The 24,342-nt window shown below is 39.1% G+C and overlaps 1 protein-coding gene across 1 annotated transcript; it reads left to right on the forward strand.

The window, feature by feature from the left end:
* Positions 1-81: 81 nt before the first annotated feature.
* On the forward strand, positions 82-22,947 carry ERO1B (endoplasmic reticulum oxidoreductase 1 beta). Its single transcript, XM_081906897.1, has 16 exons — positions 82-623; positions 4,277-4,396; positions 8,392-8,475; positions 9,126-9,167; positions 9,925-10,007; positions 10,799-10,872; positions 12,452-12,572; positions 12,661-12,707; positions 14,125-14,136; positions 15,091-15,117; positions 16,053-16,145; positions 16,254-16,500; positions 17,751-17,820; positions 18,939-19,025; positions 19,675-19,808; positions 21,594-22,947. Exons 1-16 carry the CDS (start codon positions 519-521, stop codon positions 21,652-21,654), a joined length of 1,407 nt encoding a protein of 468 aa, XP_081763023.1. The 5' UTR covers positions 82-518; the 3' UTR covers positions 21,655-22,947.
* The last annotated feature ends 1,395 nt before the right edge of the window (positions 22,948-24,342 follow it).

A 24,342-nucleotide genomic window follows, 5' to 3' on the forward strand; every position in this document is an offset into this window, starting at 1 on the left:
GTTACAAACTGCCTCCTCTTGTTTTGAAGGGGCGCGTGGTCCTTCCTCATTGGCTGCGGCCTTCGTCCCTCCCCTTTCGCCGCCCGCCTCTGAGGCAAGAGAAATGCAAGAGCGAAGGGTGACGGCGTCGCACTACACTTCCCGAAACGCTTTGCGCGGCAGCCGAGAGGGCAGCCTCCGCTGTAGCCCCTGCTCCTGTGGCAAAAGGGAAAGTGTCTAGCTGGGGCGTGCGCTCTCCCTCCCTCCTTCCCCGTGCACAACAAGAGCGGCGTGGGGGCTGCGAGGAATAGGAGGAGGAAGAGCAGCGGCAGCAGCAGAGCGAGCGCTGAGGAGGCTGAGGTGAGCGCGGCGCATCCGGCCGGCCGCCTGTCCGCTCGCCCGCCCGGCAAGCTCCTCTTTCCCAGCGTCGGTGGCAACCTCGCGGGGAAGGGAGGCATCCTCCGGTGCTCCGGGCTGCCCTGAGGCGGCGGCGAGGGGCGCCCTCCGCCCCGGGGCGAGCGGGGAGAGGGTTCTGCAGCATGAGCATCAGCAGAGTTGCCCGGAGAACTGCAGCGGAGGCGGCGGCGCAGCTCCTGCTGGCGGCGGCCACCGTGGGCTGCCTCTGGTGCGCGGCAGAGGCCCAGGTGAGAAGGGGAGCGAGAGGCGGCGACGGCTGGGTGGCTGGGTCGGAGTCTGCCCGTGGGCTTGTCAGCTAACGCTTTCCGTGCCTCCATAGCAGGGGTTGCCACCGTGTTGCCCTCCAGATGTGGCCGGACTACAACTCCCATCGTCCCTCCTGACGGTTGGCCATGCTGGCTAGAGCCGGCGGGCATTGCAGCCCCACGTTCGGAGGGCACCATGTTGGCTACCCCTGATGGACTGCATCTGGAACGGCAGAGCTGAAGGGATGCGCTCTCTGGCCTCCGAAATATAGGGCCACTCGAGGGCTGCACCCTTTCCCCACCTCTCAGGAAGATTGCCAGGGCAAGGGGGAGGTCAACTTGGCCCCATCCTTAGGTATCCCATGGCTTGATTTTCTCTTCCCTCCTTCCTGTTTAGTAGACTGTGACCCTGGACGCAAGGATTGTGCTCTTTTTACAGCGCTGAGAAAATTCCGGGTGCTTTATGAAGCGTTTATTAGTATGTCCAATTCTCTGGACGGCCTTCCAGCAGGTGTGGGCCTGATCCTGCCTGTTCAGTGGCTCCTCTTTTTAGCTGTGAGAGTAGAGATGCAAGCAGCTTTAGTGAATTGGAGACAGCAGCAGCATCTTTAATAGGGGTTTCCAAATCCTTCCTTTCGTCAGTAAGATACAGTTGAGGTCTTCCTTGGGGAGATGCGATCAGTTGTGTTTGCTCTGCCTTAGCTTGGCAGATGTTTGATGCTAATTTGTAATTGAGCCAAGAGTGTGTCAAATGGGATTATATTATATCGGGGAAAGAACATGTGTATAGAGATGTTTTTGCTAGCAGGAAGAAGCTAAGTGGTCTTTATAGTGTATTTCAAGGTAAATTAGATGGAAATTTTTCCTAGCATGAGAAGGAATGCTTTGCATAACTGGCATATTCCCCCCCCCCTTACTGTTAAGAGTTACATGCAAGCTCTAGGTTGATTTGTCATAGGAAACAATATTTCAGTTTGGTTTTCTTTGAAATTATACAAAAGGTTGAATGGTATCAATTGTGTAGAGTATACCTGCACTAGAAGATCAGAAGCAAACAACTGTTAAATTAATTGTGGATTTGGTCTACTCTTCAGATTTGGGTATGAGAGTAATACGTGCTTCTTGCTTGATTATGATGTTTGTTGTTATTACAGCGTTTGACGTTGCATAACCATACTCTGTAGTATTTCAGACCACAATATTTAACTTAAATGTTGTCAGCCCATTTTCTTTCCACTCCCTCCCTGTAAAACAACATTCTATAGCTGAAATGTCCTTTTGGTTTTCCTTGTAATAGTTAAGTGCCACTTCTGGTTTTGAAGATGTGCACTGCTCCTTCTTATCGGTTGCCCTTCCAGATGATCCTTAAATTGTACCTCAGATTGTCCACAAAATGAGCAGGTCTGGGAAAAAGAAATATTCCAGGAGCCAATTTCAAGTTGTTATGTCCTGTCTGTTCACAAAGTGGCATGGATTTGAAGTTCTTGGGCAGTGACGCGTACTCCTAACTTCTAGATGTCCAGTCATTCAGCCTCCTGATACGGATGCCAAAGGCATTCACACTGGAAATGGAAAACTTTTATTACAGAGCATAGTCTCACTTTCCCTCCAAACATTATTCATGTGATTAGTGGAGATGATGGTAATTCATTTTAAATATTCCCATTCTTATGGGAGATACAGTGGTACCTCGGGTTAAGTACTTAATTTGTTCCGGAGGTCTGTACTTAACGTGGAACTGTTCTTAATCACCACTTTAGCTATTGGGGCCTCCTGCTGCTGCCGCGCCGCCGGAGCACGATTTCTGTTCTTATCCTGAAGCAAAGTTCTTAACCTGAAGCACTGTTTCTGGGTTAGCAGAGTCTGTAACCTGAAGTGTATGTAACCTGAAGCATATGTAACCCGAGGTACCACTGTACTATTTCCGTGTAACTTGCTCACATCCTGGGATTACTACTGACTATTTTGCATGCCTACGTACAAGAACAGGAGAAATTTTCCAAGCAACTTTCTTTGTCATTTTGCTGTTTACCTGATATAACATTTGATTTAATTATTTTATTGCACTTTGTATTATAATATTACTAATAAGGATAACCAGTGTTAGATCACCAGTATTTTAAATGTGCTTGATTTATTTTTTTAAAATACAAGACTTAAAACTGGACTTCATTTCATGTACAGTATCTTTAATATAGTTCTCTTAGGGGGGGAAAGTAAAGTGGATTTTTTATGTATAATTAAAAAAATAAAGTTTTATTTTGAAATATTATTCTCATCTTAAAAGCAATATAAAAAGCATGAATAATTGTTGGCCTCCTTATAGAATCCTCTTTTATAGGTTTAAGCTTTATAGGCTAGGAGTTAAATGAGACTTAATCGTAAGTGTATATGTTTTTGTAGCTTACAAGTTATAATATATACTGTTCTGACCTCCTTGAAAAATGCACTGCTGCTTTTTAGTATTGGCAGCTATAGAAATAAAATGAATAGTTCTAATGCTTAGACTGAAATTCTGAATATAAACGTATCCATCAGATTTAATGAAAAGAATTCCCAAAGTGAATATAATTCAAGTACACTTCCAATCTCAGCAGTCTTATATGATGGGAGGAAGCTCCTTTCAGTTTCACAATGCTTTGAATTTTTTCACTTTCATAATAAATAAATATTGCATGGGTTTTTGGTCGCCCTCTAAGGAAATGCAGTGCATTCTTAAAATATAGTGTTGAATACTGACAATGATAACCTGTTTATACAATGACCTGGTTTTCACATAACGCTAAGCCAAACTATGGGTAATTGCAAATTTTCAGGTGTCCAGAGAAGCTTGGCTGCTTTTCTCCTCCTCCAGTCCTGCTGCTGTGAGCTAAAATGTGAGATGTAAGCCATAGAACAAACATTGACTACAGCTCATGGTGTGCCTAAACTAGAGCATGATAAACCAGAAGCTTGGGTTCATACACAATGCGACACAACATGCCAAACCATCACATGGCTCACAGCAGCAGGACCAAAGCAGCCATTGTCTTATGTTGGAGCTTGCATGTTTGCTCCCATAATTTGACTTGGTATTATGTGCAAACTGGGCAACTGAAAACGATTGCTGAATTCCAATGGCACACTGCAAACAAAACATAGGGGGTGCTTATTGTCTAATTTAACATTCTGCTAAAGAATGATAAAGGATTCCCTGCACAGAATTTAATTAAAATCGAAGTTAATGAAAGCAAATTCTATCATTATTTTAGATAGATTAAGGAAGGATGGTAAATGTACTCTGCATACTATTAATAAGTCTGCCAGCTTTGTCCCATTGCACTCAAGAATAAGCTACCGGTACTGAAGACTTACCCCACACACCACACCACTACTGCACAGGTGATATTTCCACACAGAGAGTCACATGAAATGTGCATAGATTGTGTATCACAAACGCAAATGCTTGTTTTGCTATAAGTTTAAAAAAAGTGTTACCTTGCCCATATGTGTGTGGGTTTCATGTAAATTCCGTCAAGCAAATGCCATTTGCATTGCTATTTATGATGATTTTTCTCTAATTGTCTTCTTGCTCAATCAAAAACTTGTAGCTATAAGTGATATTGCTATTTAGTCTTTTTGTTTTGTTTTTCTAGTTATCAGGAGTGCTTGATGACTGCTTATGCGACATAGAAAGCATTGACGACTTCAACAATGTTAAGATCTTCCCCCAAATACAGAAACTTCTAGAACGGGACTATTTCAGATACTATAAGGTAGAGTAAAAAACGGCCTATTACTATGTAGTTTAGTGCAGACATTCTCAGACTCTCTGCTCCTTGGTCCATGTGAGTGAACTGAAAACTACTGAGGCCCATCATTTACAAACTAGTGGTGATATTTTCTGTTGATACCTGTCAGGGAACTGCCATCGGAGCCAGAGGCGGAGGGAAGGCTCCAGAGGGATGCCGGAGAGGATCCCAGTAGGGAGGCAGGCAGCCCATCTGCTGGGGAAGAAAATCAGCGTAGCACCAGTGGAGAAGGGGGGCAGAAGGGGGAATCGGCGAGGGGGCTCCAGGACTCCTCGCCCGAGACCAGCGGGGAGAGCACGGGTCCTCCGCTGCCCACACCCTCCCTGCGCAGAAGACTTCCGTGCAGGGAGAGTAGGAGGAGACTAGGCGTCAAAGAACTTCTTTGCTGGAAGAAGTTCAAGAAACCCCCACTGACGGATTCTGCCAGCGATTGAGACAGCCACGGGTGAGAGGCTGTCCAGACAGAAAGGATTCACCCAGGTAACCTAGCCAGGAGTGGCGACAACTTACGCACGAGCAACCCCTAGAACCATTACAATACCTAACCTCTCTTTGGAAATTACGAAATTCTATCCCATAGTAGTTTTCTTGTGGAAAGGAGTTTCATAATTCATTCTGGGGGTTATTTGCCAATACAAGGCTCTAAATGGGGAAGGCTTTTTATTTTATATCCACCCCGGCATTTCTCTTTAATGTATGTTTACTCTATCTGCTGTCACCTTTTCTCTTTTCCTTCTTAACCTAGCCCGAAAGTGTTAGTTTCTTTCATCCCTGCTCTTTTACATTTACTTCTCCCTCCTTTAACAACTTTCTTCTCGTAACTCTTTCCCCCCTCTTACCACTTTGTTCTATTTTTTAAATAATGCTTTATCGCTTTTTAAATTCCTATGGGACGCAAGACCCTCTCATCTCTCTCTTTCTGTTTTCCTCCTTCTGCTCCCAGCTTCTGTCCCACAGTCACCTTTACTCAGTATGCAGGGAATTGGCATCCATCCAACCAAAAGGCTACAGTATGATCAGGGATGGGGTGGGTAAGGAAGGATGCACTGCATTGGCAGTGGAAAGAGGATTAAGTCCCACTGGTGGTCCTGGCTTATCGCTTGAGAAACACTGGCTTAGTGAAATCGATTTTTCTTTCTCTGTTCTCCTACGAAGTAAAAGAAATACAGAGGTTATAGTAAAACTGTACTAAAAATGAAACCTACTTCAAAGCTTCAAATTAGTGTGAAAAGGAAATACACTGTGGGTTGGAAGAGCAGTACTGTACTCTGAAGCACTATATGCCATCATTGGATTTTTTACCTGCCCATCACCATAAGGTCCCAGAATAGGTCACAACAATATAAAAATACAAAATTGAAATTAATTAAAACCTTTTACAATCACAAAACATAAACTCCATATGTAGTTTTTGGAAAAAAACACCCTCATTTTGATGTAACTGCTGTCTTTAGAACCTGGAATTAGCTTCAGATAAATTGGTTAGCCTTTTTTTTCTTAATGGAATTGGTTAAAAACAGTACCTGAAGAATTAAATGAAAACCTTATCAGGTACTTGAGCAAACAATGATGACCAAATGTAGCTAACGTCCTTCGGCATTGCTTGATCCAAGATGTACTATAGTGAAAGTAAACTAATGTTAGATAAAAGCTGTCTTCTGTGAATGTGAAGCAGATACAGTCTACACCTGATGGTTTTGGAATTTGCTCTTGATAAGCTGTATAACTGAAGGTTATAACATTTAATGTGGCCATTTCTGTTTCATACAGTGCTGTATCAAAATAGTTGTAAGTTTATCATCCACCCTCTCCCCTCTAATCCCTCCCTCTACCTCCGGATACCATATTGTCCTACATTGAACGTAACCAAAAGACTTTATAATTTGAACAATAACAACAACAAAAGATATTGTATGTTCTTTTGTAGTTCATGAAAATCTGTAATATTTTAAAATATTTTTTTTAAAAAAATAAAAGAAAAATACCTTTGTAAAGTATTCTGTAGTCCAGCTACCAACTTCATTGGCAATTGTGCTAGAAACTTTGTTAACACTTAGGATTTTCTGTTTTATTGTTCACTGCATCTTCATATATAATCTTTTGTTCCACCTGTCCTCTTCCCACTTACAGAATAGCCAAAGATAACCATTTTTATTTATTTTATTTTTGCAAGTGTTTTAAAAAGGGACTTCCTCTTGTGCAGGGCAAGTTCCCTGAATTCTATCCATCTTTCACCATCCCTTGTAGGCCTCTGAGTCCCATCTCATTTTATTACAAGGATCATTGGTGGGATCCAGAAAGCCCTAGCACACAAATAGGGGTCATGTCTCTCTGGATCCAACCCTGTGTTTTTAATAGTAGCTGTGTAGTCATTATGAACAACTGGCTTAGTCGGAAGGTGCCTATTAGAAAATGTAATGCTTCTCCCCAGTTGCCTGTTGCTAAAAACAATTTCCTCTTTGACCCCATCTCACCCCCAAAAGTGTACTATGTATTACTTCAATTCGACTAAAAATATGTTAACTTCTTTATCTTGCTTATGACATTTTTTGTATCCAGTAGCAGTTGATTAAAATGTTGCATAAGCTATATGAGTCATTTGTTGGATTACTGTGTGAACTCTACACATTTATAAGTAGTTTAGGTTTAATTGGGAAGGATTTGTCCTAATTAAAAATTTGAATCAATATTCTAAACTTTCTGAACTTGCATGTGGGATACGTGCACTGTAGCAGCTGTAGCTCACTTTTTTGCAAAACTTGAGGCCTGTGTATATTAAAGGAAACTGAAACTTTTCAGATTATCAAAGTGTGGAATAGAAATGAACTATTTTAAATGTAAGATGCCAACAGACCAGGTTTGATTTAAGTAATGCTGTAATCTTTTAAAGAATATCTAAGTGGTGCATATCAGCTGTGGCTGCAATTGTATGTTAGATAAGTCCTTGTGCTATGGTTGAAAGAGGATTAAGAATATTTGATCTTGGAAACTGTCTTCCTTTGCACTGATACCATTAATACTGCTGATGTAACTTGAAGTGGGGGCTTGCATTTTAAAGCTTAAGCTTCCTGGAAGACGTGTGATTCCTGTTTAATCTGGATGTGCTGGATCTGCTTGATTGCAAACAACACTTGTGAGGTTATTCTGTGGAAATCTTTGGCTGAATCTTTTTTATATTAAATATATCACAATTAAATTGCACAAACAAATCTCTTGCACATCAATAAAACAATGCACAAGCAATAAGGAACATTTTCAACATAGGTTCATGCAACTATATATATATATATTCACTGCAAGACATAAATTATTCGATTATGGGTGTCTCTATTTTCATTACCTTGAAAAAATTAGAAGATTTAGCAGTGTTAAAAAGTATAATATTAGTTCTTTCTTAGCAATAGGTACATAAGAATTTTCAAAAGACAATGGATAGGATTGTTTTGTTCTTTCAGCCCATTTTATTTAACTGTTTGTAAAGCTTTATTGGCACATCACTGCAGCTTCCCACTTCCCCCTTTGATGAATTGAGTAACTTGCAGTATTCAGGTCCAGCAACTTCTCTGATCAAGAACTTTTACAAAATAGGTCAAGTAACATCAATCACATTTTGTACTGATCATTCATGTGAGGCCAGAGGAGAAGGCACAAAAAAGCACTGGACTGTATTTTGTGCTGTGATATTGAGATGTTGTTAATGCAGTAAAATCAAATCAAATCAAATCAAATTATTCCCAGAAGAAAGCTTCAGAAATTGCTTGTGTGGGCACCCCCACCCCATGCTTGTAGCTGGCTCATATTTTTAAGTCAGCCAAATAAAAGAAAACTCTAGATATTTGTTTGCAGCGCCCTAATTTTTCACTTTTTTTAATAAGACAGCTTATTCTATTGAAGGGAAGTTTCCCTATTTAGTTCAAAATTAATTGACTGACAGTATGTATATGTTTCTTGGTTTTAAGGTTAATCTGAAGAGACCATGTCCTTTTTGGGCTGACGATGGCCATTGTTCTATCAGAGATTGCCATGTAGAGCCTTGTCCCGAGGTATGTTTGCAAAAAAAGGAGGAAACCAGAATAGTATTGCCTTTGTTGAACAGAATAATATGGAACTTTAGTTACTGCCATTTTTGCAAGAGTTTGCATAACACTGATATGATTCTGTGTTGATGGGAGTGGGGGTTAACATACTTTAGAGTTGCAGGAAGTTTGACAGCTTTTATTGGCACTGCATTGACTGCTGTTGGAAAGCTACTTTGCTAGTGAAATTTTAGTTTTGTGTAAAGATAGGCAACTCTAGTTCAGTTTAAATAGCAGATAAGATAACTTAGGAGCTTAAAGGGTACTATATTTCAGTACTATTAATGACAGTAATACGACAGGGGCTTAAAGAGTGTTTAGATTTTTGGCCATCATATTATGAACAGTTCTGATTTAAATGCTAACTCATCCTAAGCTTTTCATAGAGAAGTTCCACTGAACTTTTTCCAATGAGCTTGCTTACTAGTAAATGTGCATAGGGTACCCATAGCAAAAATGGTCAAATCATAAATGAAATGGAACTGTATCCCAGCGTGGAGTATTGATGCTCAAACAGTTTCTTGCTGGTGTGGCTCATTGATTTAGCAATCTTTAGAACTAGTCAGTGTTGAGAATGAAAAGGTTGAATAATCATGCAACTTGTTTGCTTCTTCTAGAGTAAAGTACCAGTTGGAATTAAAGCTGGGAGTGCTAACAAAGTGAGTAAGCTCTTCTGAAATAAAAATTATGGACTTTTCTGCCCCCCACTGCACTAGGAAAACATCTGACTGGCATGTTGCATTTGCCTCAGATACAAGTGATAGCTATCCACTCCTGCTACTTTAGCAGCTAACATAGCATTGTGCTATGTTTACCCAGTGGTGAAGCATGATGGTGCATTCTAGGTGCTGTTTGTATAGGAGTGCATTTCCCCCCCTCCTATGAGACAGAATTGAAGCTGCAGCAGTGCTAGGAAGTCCCACTGTGTTTCCTTGCCATGGATACAGTTGATGAGGCTCTCTGGGCTCCCCCCCTCCCAACCTTGTTTTCCAAGGTGAGCAGAAGCTAAGTGGGCCAAACCTGGTAGCATGGGCAGCTGGTCAGGAGGCTTTTATAATGTAGCTTCCTGTTAAACAATCACTTGTAAAATTGCCTTGGGGGGGAAATGTTAAGCAAACACTGAAAATACTTCTCCTTAATGCATACTTAAATCCCAGATATGCATATATAAATAAAAATTAGTGATAGTAGAATTTATGGCCTGCAGTACCATAAATGTGCATAAGAATAGAAGCTTCTGTCTCTGGTCCAGAGAATGGTAATACTTGGAAATATTAAGTGCATTTAATGCTTGTGAGGTGTTACCTCACTTGTCAGTCATGGCTGCATTGAGTAAGTGACAGGCAAATGCCGTAAGATTTAAAATGAAAAATATATTCGTTGGTGATTTTAAATATCATATACTCTGCCTTGCAGTATTCAAAGAAAGCAAACCATACCAAAGAACTCGAAGACTGTGAACAAGCTAACAAACTAGGAGCAATTAATAGTACATTAAGGTAAGCCTTTTTTCATTGTTAACTGGAGTGGCAAGGCTTGATATATTTAGCTCTTTTGGGGCTTTTCTCCATACATACTATTCTTGTAAGTTCTGTGGTAAAGAGAACATGCCAGTGTTAGATTTCACTTACACAAAACATATTTATTTGTAGCTGTTGTCCAAACATACTTTTATCAGTTAAACTAAAAAGACTAACATGATGAATACAAACGGAGGAAGCAAGCTGTTCCAGATATTGACGCCTAGTTTTCAGAACTGTTTCTCTGCTGGTAGTACTGTACATAGGCATTAATTTTGAAATTCACTTGCACACTGTGCTGAACTTTTCCTCCGTTTTCTTTCAACCAAGTTCTGTGTGCTAATGCTGGATAAAGAGTAAGGATTAAAAAGTGATACAGCAGCATATAAACATGTTTGTTAGCATGATGGTCTCAAGGATAGCTATCTAAATAAACTAGTGCTATGTATCTGGGCTGAATATACAATTCTAGTGTTAATTATAAACTAGTGCTGTATGAAAGCTTGGCAGTTGATTACTTGTCGTGTTACTTTATGAGAAATTAGTTGCACTTTATGCCCTTACGACAGTTTCATGTAGTCAATGTTAGTTTCATAAGATTACTTTTATCTAAAAAAACGCTTTTCATTTTTATGAGCTGTCTTGAAGGTCCTTTTGGGACGATGTTGGTAGCAATCTCTGTTTTTAAAAGTGATGGGAAAACATAAAAATGAGAAATGAGACTATATTATGTCCATTTACCACTAGTCTATTTTTGCTTCTTTCCACAGCAACCAAAGTAAAGAGGCTTTCATTGACTGGGCCAGATATGATGATTCACAGGACCATTTTTGTGAACTGGATGGTAAATTTGTTCATTCTTTTGAACTATATTTTATAAGGCAATGTGTAGCTAAGTCAATTGAAAATCATCTTAATGTACTTCACAAAAGAGAAAGTGTGCCAAAATATTTATACATTGCTCTTAAAAAACAGCTTCAATTCTGATCTTCCAAACCAAAAGGAACCATGGGGTCATGCAATCCCCTTCCCTTAGTTTTAGCACTAAACATAGTTTGCTGTGAAGAGTAAACCTATTAAAGATCAACACCTCCAATTGTGGATCCTGATATAGCCAAGACAGTACCACCTGTGAACAAGAGGAATGGTATCAGCAGGATCCAAAGAACCGAACTCTTTTCAGAAGCAGAAATATTTCTGGGAGAAGAAAAAACAAAAGATAGTCCACTGTGGACGGAGCACATTCGGTGGCAATGAAATGGTGACTTAAGGATGGTGGAAATGATGACACAGAAATCCAGATGTGAGGGACAAGCATATGGAGTATCCTTGAAGATGGCTTGGCTGGCTGGAATCCTGAATAGGCATCATCCTCTACATTTCCACATTTGGTTGCAAGTCCCACTTATACAGTCCAAATCTTCAAATACTGTTAATAATTTTAAACCAGAATAGGCTTAATTTAAATAAGAAAACTAAGCCAGGATAAGAAACCCTCTTCAAACCATGACTTCTGATTGTGATTTGGAGCGCAAACACTGATCATTATTTACCAATTTGGACATAATTGAAAGTCACTGTGAACATTATATGGGAAACAGAGAATGGGGCACTTATTCACTAATTTTTTCTAAAGGCGAGAGAGAGCTGAATCTCTTCTTATTTATAATCTACCAACCTACGATTGCAAGATCATCTGACCCGTACCCTAGTATTGTGCTTGGAAAGTGTTGGATCAGCTAGCGTCCAAAGGCCTCAAGTTGCAAAAACAAAGCACAAGCCCTAACAAAATGTTGCATTCAAAGTCAAAGAGAGGAGAGAGGATGAAGGACACTCAACATCAAAAGTGCTGAAAACAGCTCTTACAATAAATATACATTCTAGAACCAATTATAAGCCCATGTATACAGCTGCCTTGTCTTCTATATCTGGGTTTTCTCCTTTTTATGTGGTTATAATTAGTATTACATAAACAAATTAAGAAAGTTAAAATGTGTTCCCCATAACTGGAAATTAGGCTCCTTTAATAAAATACTGTACTCACATGTGTAATTGTGCATGTTTGTAATGTAAGTAATGAGTAACTTGGTACTACTATTCTATCTAGTTTCCCAGCATTTTGCAAATAATGAAGAGGGAAGTAGCAGTAGGCTACCTGCTGAAGCATTTTACTTTGTCTAAATAAGTCTCCTGTTCCAAGTGTAAATAATAAAGGGCAAGATGTAAATAAGGTGGGGCAATTTGCCATCTGTACAAGCATCTATGTAATGTGATCAGTAGTAATAATGCATTTGACTTTTTGCATTAGCCAAACTGTTTTGTCTTCCTGTATATATGTGTGTGTGTGTGTGTGTGTGTGTGTGTGTAAATGCACACACAATTACACAATTAATGCATAATTAACATCTGTATTTTTTCTTTAGATGAGAGATCTCCTGATGCTCAGTATGTGGATTTGCTGCTGAATCCAGAGCGTTACACTGGATACAAAGGGCCCTCTGCATGGAGAGTATGGAACAGTATCTATGAAGAAAATTGCTTCAAGTAACTGGGAAGGGCGGGCAGAATTTATTTTGAAACATTTGAGATTTTTTGGATTACAAAAACATATTTCTAATCTCTTTTCCTTTAGGCCACGATCAGTGTATCGTCCACTAAACCCTCTGGCACCCAGCAAGGGTGGGTCACTAAATACTTTGTAATTATAAGAATGGTTTTGAAGGTTCAATACAGCCATGCCATTTAGGAAACCAGCAAGGATTTAATGAATGGAGATGGCCCACTTAATTAGACTTGCTAATGTTCCTTCCTCACCCCCAAGCATTAGAGTTTGTTTATATATTCATAAGATGCATATCTTGCATTTGATAAGTACCCTCAAGGTGGCTTGCAAAACAAATCATCATCATTAATGCTACATTTACTAGTTAAATGTATTAGTTGTCTATAGCCACTGCCTCTAGGCTATATACAATAAAATGTTAATGGGCCAATATTCAATACAACTATTACTCCACTGTTGCTTATATAACTATTACTCTCCTGACTGGATTGAGCTTCTGATTCAGCACGCCCACTGCTCCTCCTGCTTGAGTGGACAAGGGGAAACAGAGTTGTGTGTCATCCGCATATTGGTAATAATGCCCTCTAAAGTGTAATATATGAAATAAAGACACCAGCAAAAACTACAGACGGTAAAATAACATGCAAGCGGCAAGAGAAAAACAGTAGACTCAATGCCATTCAGAGCCTGTCTAAAAGATAGCAGTGGGGGAAAAAACAGGCCAAATGTCTGTGTGGATGACACAATCTCTTTGGTAGCCACCTACCTAATATCTGCAGATGAGGGGGCGCACAGAAGGACTAAAGAGGTCAGTTCAGCACTTTGAATTGGGTCCTGAAACACTGCAACAATATATTTACAGTATTCCATACCAGTTAACAATCTGGCCACTTCATTCTGCATCACATGAAGTTACCAGAACTGACATACAACTCACAAAAGTAAATTAGCTTTGATGGCACCACAGCATTGATAATTATGGCTATCTCTCCAAGACGGGATGCTGCTAGCACCTTAACTATACTTTTCAAAAGGCACCATGAGCTATGTATGTCACTTGTGCATCCATCAGCAATGCTGGTTCCAAAAAATAATTTGTTCTGGTTGTAATTACATTTCCCCTTAAATAACGGATGAAATGCAACTTTTATTTGAAACTATTTGCCAGGAATAAGAAAGCAAAGCTACAATTTGGGAAAAAAGGGAAAAAAATGTATGAAGCTGAGATCCCTGTACAACTGAGAAATGTAGAATTGCTTTTCAAAATATCAGTAAAATTAGCAAATGCTGCAGCATTATTTGAGTTTGTTGATTCTCTATATTGCATTTAAATGTTTATCTGTGTTGTACAGTGTAAGATCATTATTTTAGTACATATATATTTGTGCCTGAACTAAATAACTGATGGGGTGAATCACAAATCAAGAAGTTTATATGTTTTAAAAATAACAGACGTGTGTTTGATTTTCGGTAGAGACATAAGAGGGGAATAAATTGTTCTCATCTTCTGCAACTTTCTTTTTTTTTTTTCAGGAGAGGATGATGGTGAGTCTTCATAATATTCTTTACAAGTTCACTTTTACCCTTAATGTCAACTAAATACATTCAGTATGCTGGATATACAGTATTTTTCCATGTTTAAGACTAGGTTTACCCACCTTTAAAATAATGTCAAAAATTTTGGGGCATCTTATATATGGATAAGGTAAAGGTAAAGGGACCATTAGGTCCAGTCGTGGCCGACTCTGGGGTTGCGGCGCTCATCTCGCTTTATTGGCCGACGGAGCCGGCGTACAGCTTCCGGGTCATGTGGCCAGCATGACTAAGCTGCTTCTGGCGAACCAGAGCAGCACACAGAAACGCCGTTTACCTTCCCGCCGGAGCGGTACCTATTTATCTACTTGCACTTTGACGTGCTTTCAAACTGCTAGGTTGGTGGGAGCAGGAACCGAGCAACGGGAGCTCACCCCGTTGCGGGAATTCGAACCGCTGACCTTCCTGATCGGCAAGTCCTAGGCTCTTAAATTTTCTTAAATTGGAGACCCCAAAAATAGGGGGCGTCTTATATATGGGGGCATCTTATAGATGGAAAAATACAGTACATCTTTAAAATACCTCAATACTGAATACTGTTGCTGAATTACAATAGAGGGTGAGGGAGCAAAAAGTGGACAGGGAGGGAGAAAGAGAATAAAAACATACAGAACAAGACTTAGGATTTGGAACACAAATACTTGTCCATCCTTTTTTTGGGGGGGGGGCGGTACTTGCAAAAATGGTGCTATTCTGATGTATGATGTTGAAACTTGCCCCTCAAAATAGAAAAATCAATGCTTCACAATTTAAATTGTGTGAAGGTGACAGATGGAGAATCAAGTCTTTAACAGATTCAGGTTTTCCTTAAATCATATGCCCTGTGTTTTGGTTTCTGTCTAGTGTGTTTTAAAAATCTGGAATTTTGTTGAAGCTACTAATGTGAATTTATTTCTGTGCTTGCAGGAGAATCTTTCTATACATGGCTAGAAGGTGAGCAAAGTACCTTGTTCATTAGCATTTCTATACCTCCAAAATAGAGGATAGCTATGTTAGTCCAGCTATGCAGCTATGAAAGTTCATTTCACAGTAAGTTCATTAGTCTCCAAAGATACTACAAGACTCTCTAGCTGCTAGAGAGTCCTGTAGTACCTTTGGAGACTAATGAACTTACTGTGAAATGAACTTTCATCGGCTAGAGATAAAAATGCTGTAGCCCATGAAAGTTCATGCTACAGTTAGCTTGTTAATCTTTAAGGTTCCACATTACTTTCTGATTTTTACCTCCGATAGATTGTAATGCATCTGTACAGCAAACACTGCAGGGTCACTTAAACTGGAGGTAGGAACTGTGCTCTTACACCTTTTGGAAACTGTAAGAGCTCAAATTGAATAGTTCTCATTAAAATAAAGTGTTTATAAAAGTATTCGGAACAGATTATTTCTCAAGCTTACCTCTCATCTCATAATATGCTCAAATATGCTATCCATTAGTGCCTTTCACCAGTTTCGTCTTTCCCACACCCTCCATGCCACTTCTGCACATTCAGATCCCACCTAGTTCAGACACAGTGAGAAATTTCTACTACACAAATGAATCACAATGATCCTCAAGTTTGGCTTCTCCCTTCTTCCTCTGGTACACAGTGAAAAGGAGAGAACCATTTCCCATTTTAAACAAATCACACTTTGATGTCCAAACTTGTGGGCCTGGTTATTGAGGAATAGTTGAGTTTGGAAATCATGCCTTTATTATGGCCATAGGCAATTGTGGTTTGTTTACAATCCAACTCGAAAGCTTCCTTATGAGCTCGAAGAGTGGGGGGATGTTAGCCCAAGGCTCACTGTAACCAATTACTTAGCAGAAATGCAGGCCTGTGAGTCATGCTTTCATGAGTTCACTTTTTAACAATGCTTATTCTACCTAGGTCTCTGTCTTGAGAAACGTGTATTCTATAAGCTCATTTCTGGACTTCATGCTAGTATCAACATACATCTTTGTGCAAATTATCTACTTGAAGGTATTTTATATTTTTAATACTGTGATCATCTCCATTATTGTGGGAAGTTAATTGTTATCTCTGTGCAAGCATAATTCAGTTTGTCCAAAATTGTTTTTCTCTTATTAGAAACTTGGGGGAGACCTCGTTGGGGATCCAATGTCAAAGAATTTATCCATCGCTTTGACTCCAGTGAAACAAAAAGTGAAGGTCCAAGAAGGCTAAAAAATTTATATTTCTTATATTTGGTGGAACTACGCGCATTGTCCAAAGTCGCATCGTACTTCGAGCGTTCGATTGTAGATCTTTACACTGGAAATTCCCAAGAGGATTCAGAGACAAAGTCCCTCTTGTTAGAAATCTTCAGGGACACAAAGTAAGTGTGCCTTCCCATCCCCAAATTTAATGTGCAACTAGATACAGCTGCTTGAACAATATTGGATGAAAAGAAACTACAAGAAATTGCATCAAAGGGATATCTGGAGTGTAAAATATAACAGGAACATTTCTTAACCTTTCCGAAATGAAAAGCAAGCACTGGAAAATGGGAAAAAACCCTCCACTTAGCTTTTGTCACAGTTACGGTGGACAAGAGGAAGTTTCCCTTGTGTGTACAAAATTGGGGAGGGGGAGCATGTAGCCTTTTGAATTTGGCCTATTTCCTGTCCCACTTCTTCCTTCAGTCTCTTAGCCAGTAGTTTTGCACTCATGAGATCTAAGCAGACAAAATTCCTTGCAGCATTGCTGGAACATAAATATAAGTCACCTATTATGTATAAAGTTATTTAATTATCTGAAACATGAATAAAATGAAATTCTGAACTTTTTTATACAGTTTAAAAATAAAGGGTCTCAGGTTTGTCAATTATTCCAGTGCCTTTGTATCCATTGACCCAACACTGGAAGACGTGAGCAAGTTTACTGCAGGGTGAACAATTGAATAGAATCCTGCCCATACCCATCTTTTATAGCTCTACAAGTAAAAGCTTGAAAATTCAGGAAGGGAACCAGGACTATTGCAGGAGGTGGGGCAGAGAGGTCTTTGCCAAGCCTGCCTTTGGACGTATCCTTGTCTCCCCCTGCTGTTTCTGTTTCTTCTTTAATACTCTCTGTCAACTGGCACTCCCTGATTCCCTTGCTGCAAGTTGTCTTCTGCTCACTCAAAGCACCTCCTTTCCCAGACCACTCTCTTCACCAGTCCTGTTCCATGCCCTCCTCAAGTGCTTTTGCTTGGCTGGAATGTGTTTTTGAACTGTGCTGAAATGTATTTTGTTTGCCTGGATAGAGGGAGATTTGTGTGTAGAAAGGCCTGACTTTAGTATGCATAAGAGTCATATGCATTTCCGTGGCCCCTGAGAGGTTCTTCATGAGGGAATGTGCCTTTCAGGCTCCACCCCTGCTGTGGAGGGCATGTAAAGGAAGATCTGACTCAGTCTCAAATCACATGTGCCTTAACACTGTCTTCTGACTAAGTCAAGTGTTCTGCCATCCTGTGCTGTGACTTATGATTTGCCACTGAGATATTATTGAGAAATTGTACAACGTAGATCCCCTTCACTTCATTCTAAGCAGTAGACTGAGAGTTTTTAGATTATTTTTGATCATTGACATATTTCATTCACTTAGGTCGTTCCCTATGCACTTTGATGAAAAATCCATGTTTGCTGGAGACAAAAAAGGGGCAAAATCTTTAAAGGTAAATACAATAATGCCAGTGAAATGTTTACATAAGCTATGAAAACAAGGCAAAAAGTCTTAAAAACTAGGCATTAATCTTTTTCGGGGGGGGAAGTCTATAGGTGTTTTGGGGACAGATGAAATTGGTTTGGTTAGAATATGATTCAGAATAGAGAACTGCTTGGTCTTGACTGTGGCTTCAGCATGAGAACTTCTCTAATTTCATTTGAGTAAGACTCCTCAGCAAACCATAACCTACTTCTAAATTCTCACGCATTTATGAAACACTTAAGCAAATTACTAGAAACATGCTGGATACTCCACTGACCATAAAACTCTGGTACATTTTTGCTAATGGGCTGCATCATTGAACGCGCCCTGTTGGTTTTTTGTTTTTTATTTTAGACTAGCCCATGGTATTCACTTGCCTAATTTTAGCACCATCACATTACATTTGGAGCTTACATACAATGGTTCTTTCATTTACCTTAATATGTTGCTGTTCTGCAAAATAGTACAGTGGTACCTCGGTTTACAAACTTAATCCCTTCCGGAAGTCCATTCTTAGACCAAAACTGTTCTTAAACCGAGGTGTGCTTTCCCTAATGAGGTCTCCCGCCACCGGTACCCTTCCACCGTTTGGATTCCGTTCTTTAGACCGAGGTAAAGTTCTCAAACCAAGACACTATTTCTGGTTTTGCGGAGTTTGTAAACCAAATTGTTCTTAAACCGAGGTACCACTGTATTAAACATGGTTTATTATTAAAGCAAATCAGAATATTTCCTATTATAACTGGTATGGTTATGTAATACTGCCCTATCCTAGCCATGATTAGAGGGTTTGGAGTTCCCAGCTGGCTTTATAGTCTCCTAACCTTTCATGTGCAAATTAACCTTTTCCTTTTCAGAGCTGATAGTGGTTAGTGTAGAAAGTACAGTAACAAGTTTGCAGGCCTTGGTTAGAAGGGGGTTTGTGAACTGCACTTTGAGCTAGTGAGAGCACCAGTGCAGATTTAACACCACCTGGTGGTTAGTACTGAAAAGAGAAGATGAATTCATACACATGGATGGGGGTTGAGGGGCGAATCCACACTTTTTATTGTATCTTTAAAAATTATGTTTTGTTTTTATTGGTAGGAAGAATTCAGGTTACATTTCAAGAACATATCCCGCATAATGGACTGTGTTGGATGTGATAAGTGCAGGTTATGGGGCAAATTGCAGGTATGTGATTTTTTTGTGAGCTAACATGCTCTGGGGCTGTGAAATGGTCTCCCATGCAAAACCTTCTGGCACATTCTTCTGATGCCAGGAGTTTGGGGATCTTGCCTTGCAACAGGCCCAGAACCCTGGGGTTGGGACTCTGCCTTTTGTGGCTGGTTCATATCAGCACAGTGGTGCGTGTCACTACAAAGCCCATATTTATTAGCCTTAGTATGCACTCACATAATTTCAGTCTTGTTTATACAAAGACTTGTGCCTTGAATTCCAGCTGCATAAACTGTACTTTGTTGTTGTTTTGAGTACAGTACATAGTCTGACAATGATAGGAATATTTTTAGTAATTATAAAATATAAATCATACCTTGTCGAGACTTGTATTCTTTGTATTGCAGTTATATATTCATCAAGAATAATGGAAAAAGCTGGAAAACAGGGTTTTATTGAGAATGAGCTTATTAATATGAACTGAAAATAAAATGGTGAAGGTCCAGGAGACTGCATGTATTACTTTGTGTAAGGTTGGTGGCAGAAAGGCTTTAATTGCTGCATGATAATCATGTGTCCAAGCTATATAAAACCTTTCTGTTATCAGCTGGGGGTTTGGGACTAGGGGGTTCTGTATTCTTGCTGTTTTACTGTGTTCTTTTAGACTCAAGGTTTAGGAACTGCTTTGAAGATCTTATTCTCGGAAAAGGAAATAAAAAATCTTCCTGAAAATAGCCCATCAAAAGGTTTTCAACTGACACGACAAGAAATAGTTGCTCTTCTAAATGCATTTGGAAGGCAAGTTATATTTTTACACTTAATTATTTTATAGCTATGTAGTTATAGGCTATGTATTTTAATTCTTCTGCACCATCCCCCCCCCCCATATCAATCTGCTACTGGGATCCAACAGAAACCCTTAAAATCCTAGCTTAAAATAAAGCTGTAACTTGATTTCAGAATAACTCCAGTTCAACATTAAACATTGGGCTTATAACAGAAGAGAAAACATTAACAGATGAAACATCTAGGTGAAATATTAGGCTCATAGTGAATGATGGAAGGGGTCCAAAGTATTCCAATAGCTGAATGCAGCAGGGGGGGATCTGTTTACCAAAGGACATTACAAATGAGATATCAGTGTTACAAGTTTACATTGTAAAAGTGTCAACATAAAGATAATTTGGAGCAGAATAAACCCCCTAAAGTCAAATTACTCCTGGGGTCCAATGGACCTCTTCAGTGCTTTGTAATTAGGTTTTTTTTTCTACACACAAGAATGTAAGGGGGGAGTTATAAAAAAACACCAGTGCTCTAAGTGCTACAACCTAAAAAACAAGCAAAAATGTGTGATACAGGCCAGATACCAATAATGTTGCGCAAAATTTAAGCAAGCAGAATTCTTCCTTCCCTTCCTCAACCTGCTAAAGCATATTTGGGGGAGAACAGGAACTACTGTTGCACAAGCAGAAGTCCACTCTGATTGCAGATAGGTATATTTGAATATTGCCCTCATTTTTTCTTCCCCATTTAGAGCAGTTGAATGTTAAGAAAGATGTAAGATTATTAACAATAGGGCACCATTAAGCTAGTTAAAAGGAATATGAAGATAAATGAAAATATAAGAAAAGATAAATTTTGGATAAATATTATGCTAAAATTAAGCTTTTAAGGTTTGGGTAAAATTATCTAAAATTAGGGACACAATACTGGAAAATTATAATATAAGAATTGAAACAAGGTGATAAATTGCTGGGTAAAGCTCGAAAAACTTGGAACGCAGGAACGAGAGATGCGAGGAAGTCCAAAGAAGTGAAGAAAATGTGGTTATTGAAAAATTATATGTTATTTTGTTTGTTTTTTCTATTGTATTAAGAAAATCTTTAATAAATATTTTTTTAAAAAAATAGAGCAGTTGCTGGGACCCCAGTTATATTGGGGTCATAATTTCACTTTCCCATTCATTTTAATAGTAGTATAGCTTCATTAAGTTACATGAAGCAGCACATGTTGATGGTTGACCTGATGATTGCTGAAGAGTACATGGAATAGGAAATGGTTCAGGTTTGCTTAAAAAAATCTACAAATATTTCAAACAGCTGCTAGGGTTGAATCCACAGCAACCACACTTTTACAAAGGTCTCTCCTAATACGTTTTCAAAAAGAACATTTTTATTTTGATCAAGATACTAAATATATATTAGTCACGTACATGAGAACTGCGGTTTCCGCACTGAGAATAGAAGTTCCAGTGTTCTGGACTTCATCTTCAGTTGCACAGGACACTAATCCTGTTTTATATCAAAGTATTGATTCACACAAACATTTCAGGTGAAAAAGTAATAAGGAAGTTACTTTTTTCTTCAGCATTTTTGGTGAAATGAACTTTTTTTGAAAGAACACTGTGAGGTAATATTGCCGGTCATTGTGTCATGAAAAAGGTACTGGACTGCAAGGAATGAATTAATTTCCAGTGCCCTCAAGGCAAAGACTCTCAAACTAGGGAGTTTAGTGTTTCTAACTTGAGATTGATTACAATGTGCAATCTTTTTAATCTCAATCTTTTTTTCTGCTGCATCACAGGCTTTCCACAAGTATACGAGAACTGCAGAATTTCAAAGCTTTATTACAACAGAGAAGTTAACGAAGGCTTTTCTACTTAGTGGTGGAAGCAACCATTCATTTGACATTGGGAAAAACAAAATCAATCTTTATACAAACTGTTCTAAGGGGGGGGATATAATACCAACTTGAATATTTAAGGTAGGAAAGGTTAGTCATTGGAGAAAATATTTAAGTATGAAGTACCTAACTTTAAACATGTAAATTATGTTCATCCTTCCACTGTTCAGTGTGTTTATCTTTGTACATCTCTTGAACCATCATTTGTTATGAACTTTTATTATTTTGTCTATTCAGAGACTCTTGATTTACATCAAACTGCACTTACTAAGTCAGGTGATATGGAAACCTTGCAGTGTTGCTCAAAAATAGCTGGTGGTCATATTTTTAACGTTTGTTTGTATCTGAAGGACCAGGTGCTGTTAAAAGATTTTCTGTGTTTTGATTTCTGTTAACAGTAGCTGAAATGGCCAGTAAATTTTTACTAAAATAAGCCCCTTGGCACCCAGGGGAGACCAGCATTCTTTAATCACATTTTGTTTTATTTTTGCACTTGCTTCCTTTCCTCCCACTTAATTTTCTGTTTCTCCATATCACTGTTGCCTTCTCTGTGAGGAGACAAGACTGGGTTAACTGTACTCCAGAGTCCCTCAATTCCTGTTATGCGTGTCCACTGAAGGGGCCTTTAGAGTGAAGTGCTGCTAGCTTGAAATGCTTTGCTCAAGCCTGCTGTTGGCTCTTTACCATGTAGCCAAAACTTCTCTCTCAATTTCTAGAGAGCTAAGAAAATTTTAATTCTACCACTTGCAATCTTTCAAGATTGACACCCATTCTCCCTGTTCTGGTAAGCCCCGTAATATTTTTGTGAGACTAAAAGCAAAATCCTCCTAGACAAACACTTTAAAAATAGTGTCAGTTCTCGGAATTCAGTACTGCATATCCTGCCTATGCAATCTCCCATTTGTACCTTACAAAAAGATACACAATGTCTGTACTAAAACGGGTATGCTCTGCAGAAATTTGATTCTCGGTCATTTCTTGCAAAGGGGACTTTCATTTAGTCACTGCAGAACAATAGCAGAAAACAAGTAATTTTTAAAATTTTAAATACAAAGGAAGAGAAGTTCTGTAACGTGCGATGGAGCAGCTGACTTAGAAGCTGTCTGTGATGTAATATTTGTATTTAGTGAGGGATGTTTGAGTACAGCATGAATGTCAATGTTGGTACAGTATATAGATTTGTACATAAGTTTTGCTTTGATAAGTAAAATAATCTGAATTAAAATGAATTAAAAGTGCTCTTAAACACTTCTAATCTAAGTAATCTTTACTGTGGTTTGCGTTTATACAGTTATGTTGCTAGCTTTGTGTTACACCACTCCATAACTTTGCAGTTGAAAATGTGGGAAGGAACATGAGCGGATGGTTATAGCACTATTTTTGCTCAAAACATTTATATTTTGCTTATAATCAAAGTGCTTTCACAGGAGGCTTTTAATATATAGTTGCTGTACCTCATTCATGCATTTTATAGGGGCCCAGACAATGTCACAAGCCAATGGTAATCCTCTCATATTTTCCCATTGCTTTATCCATCTTTTTTCCTTATAGCAGAAAATCCCTATACCCGCAGGTCTCAGGACTTTTCACAGAATAAAATCAGAATATACAGTAAAACCACAAAATATATAATGAAAAGAAAAGCAACAACCCAATAACACCCCCCCAAAAAAACCCCTCACATTTTAAAAGGGCATAGGAGGTCAATCAGATCAGCCAAAGGCCTGGTTAAAAAGGAACGTTTCAACAAGACTATCAAGCAGAGTAGGTCACACCAACAAGTTTTCTAGCCAGGTTGTGAAACTGACCCGATCACCTTGTCTGATTAGATCTGGTTGTAGACATGTGTGTGGTTTGAGGTTTCCCCTCTAGCTTTTGAAGCAGCACAACTCCAAAATCAAAAGCAAACTCAAAGGAAAGTGAGTTTCAAATATTCAGGATTGTAGAAGAATCTTGAAAATGTTAATGATCTTGGAAACCACTAGTGAGGCTTCATTTTTCTGGTTAAGACTAGTGAAATATTGACCTGCTAGTAATAAGGTTTGCTGCATTTTGTTTGAGGTGCACCAAGCATCACCCAGAAATTCTGAAGCCAACCTTCAAGTTGCGTAGTTTCTGCATCCTAATTTACAGTGTTACTGTGCTATCATGGAATACATGCTGGTCTGCCCACAACCCTTGTATCTTCAGCTCTTTCTTGGTGCATGTTTGTTGGAACCTAACATGGGCATGAAAATGCTTAAATGCTTGATTGCAAACAGTTCCTTGCAAAACAAGGTCAAATAAAATGGTGCTCTGTTGGCAGGAGTGGCTTAAATAGACAAGGGTCAAATGTAAGTTCTCCAAATTCAAGTTCAAATAAATGTCACTTCTTCCCACTTATGTTACTTTGACTATGGAAAAAGTTGGGGGGTTACATCAGGTAATTTCTTGTCTTTTTGCAAGGAGGTATAATGCTGAATCCAAAAAACGATTGTAGTCATTACAAAGCTGAATTGGAAAGTCACTTATGTACAGCTAAGATCACAAAGGCTTCTACTGGATTAACTGGTGGTGAACATAGGAAGTATGAGTAGCGAATAGGTTTAAGGGTCATGTAGGGAGAAGAGATGGGCAAGGAGAAATCCTTGTGCTGATGGAACAATTTGCT

The sequence above is a fragment of the Podarcis melisellensis genome (genome assembly GCF_964234715.1).
Source record: "Podarcis melisellensis genome assembly, chromosome: 3".
NCBI lineage: Eukaryota > Metazoa > Chordata > Lepidosauria > Squamata > Lacertidae > Podarcis > Podarcis melisellensis.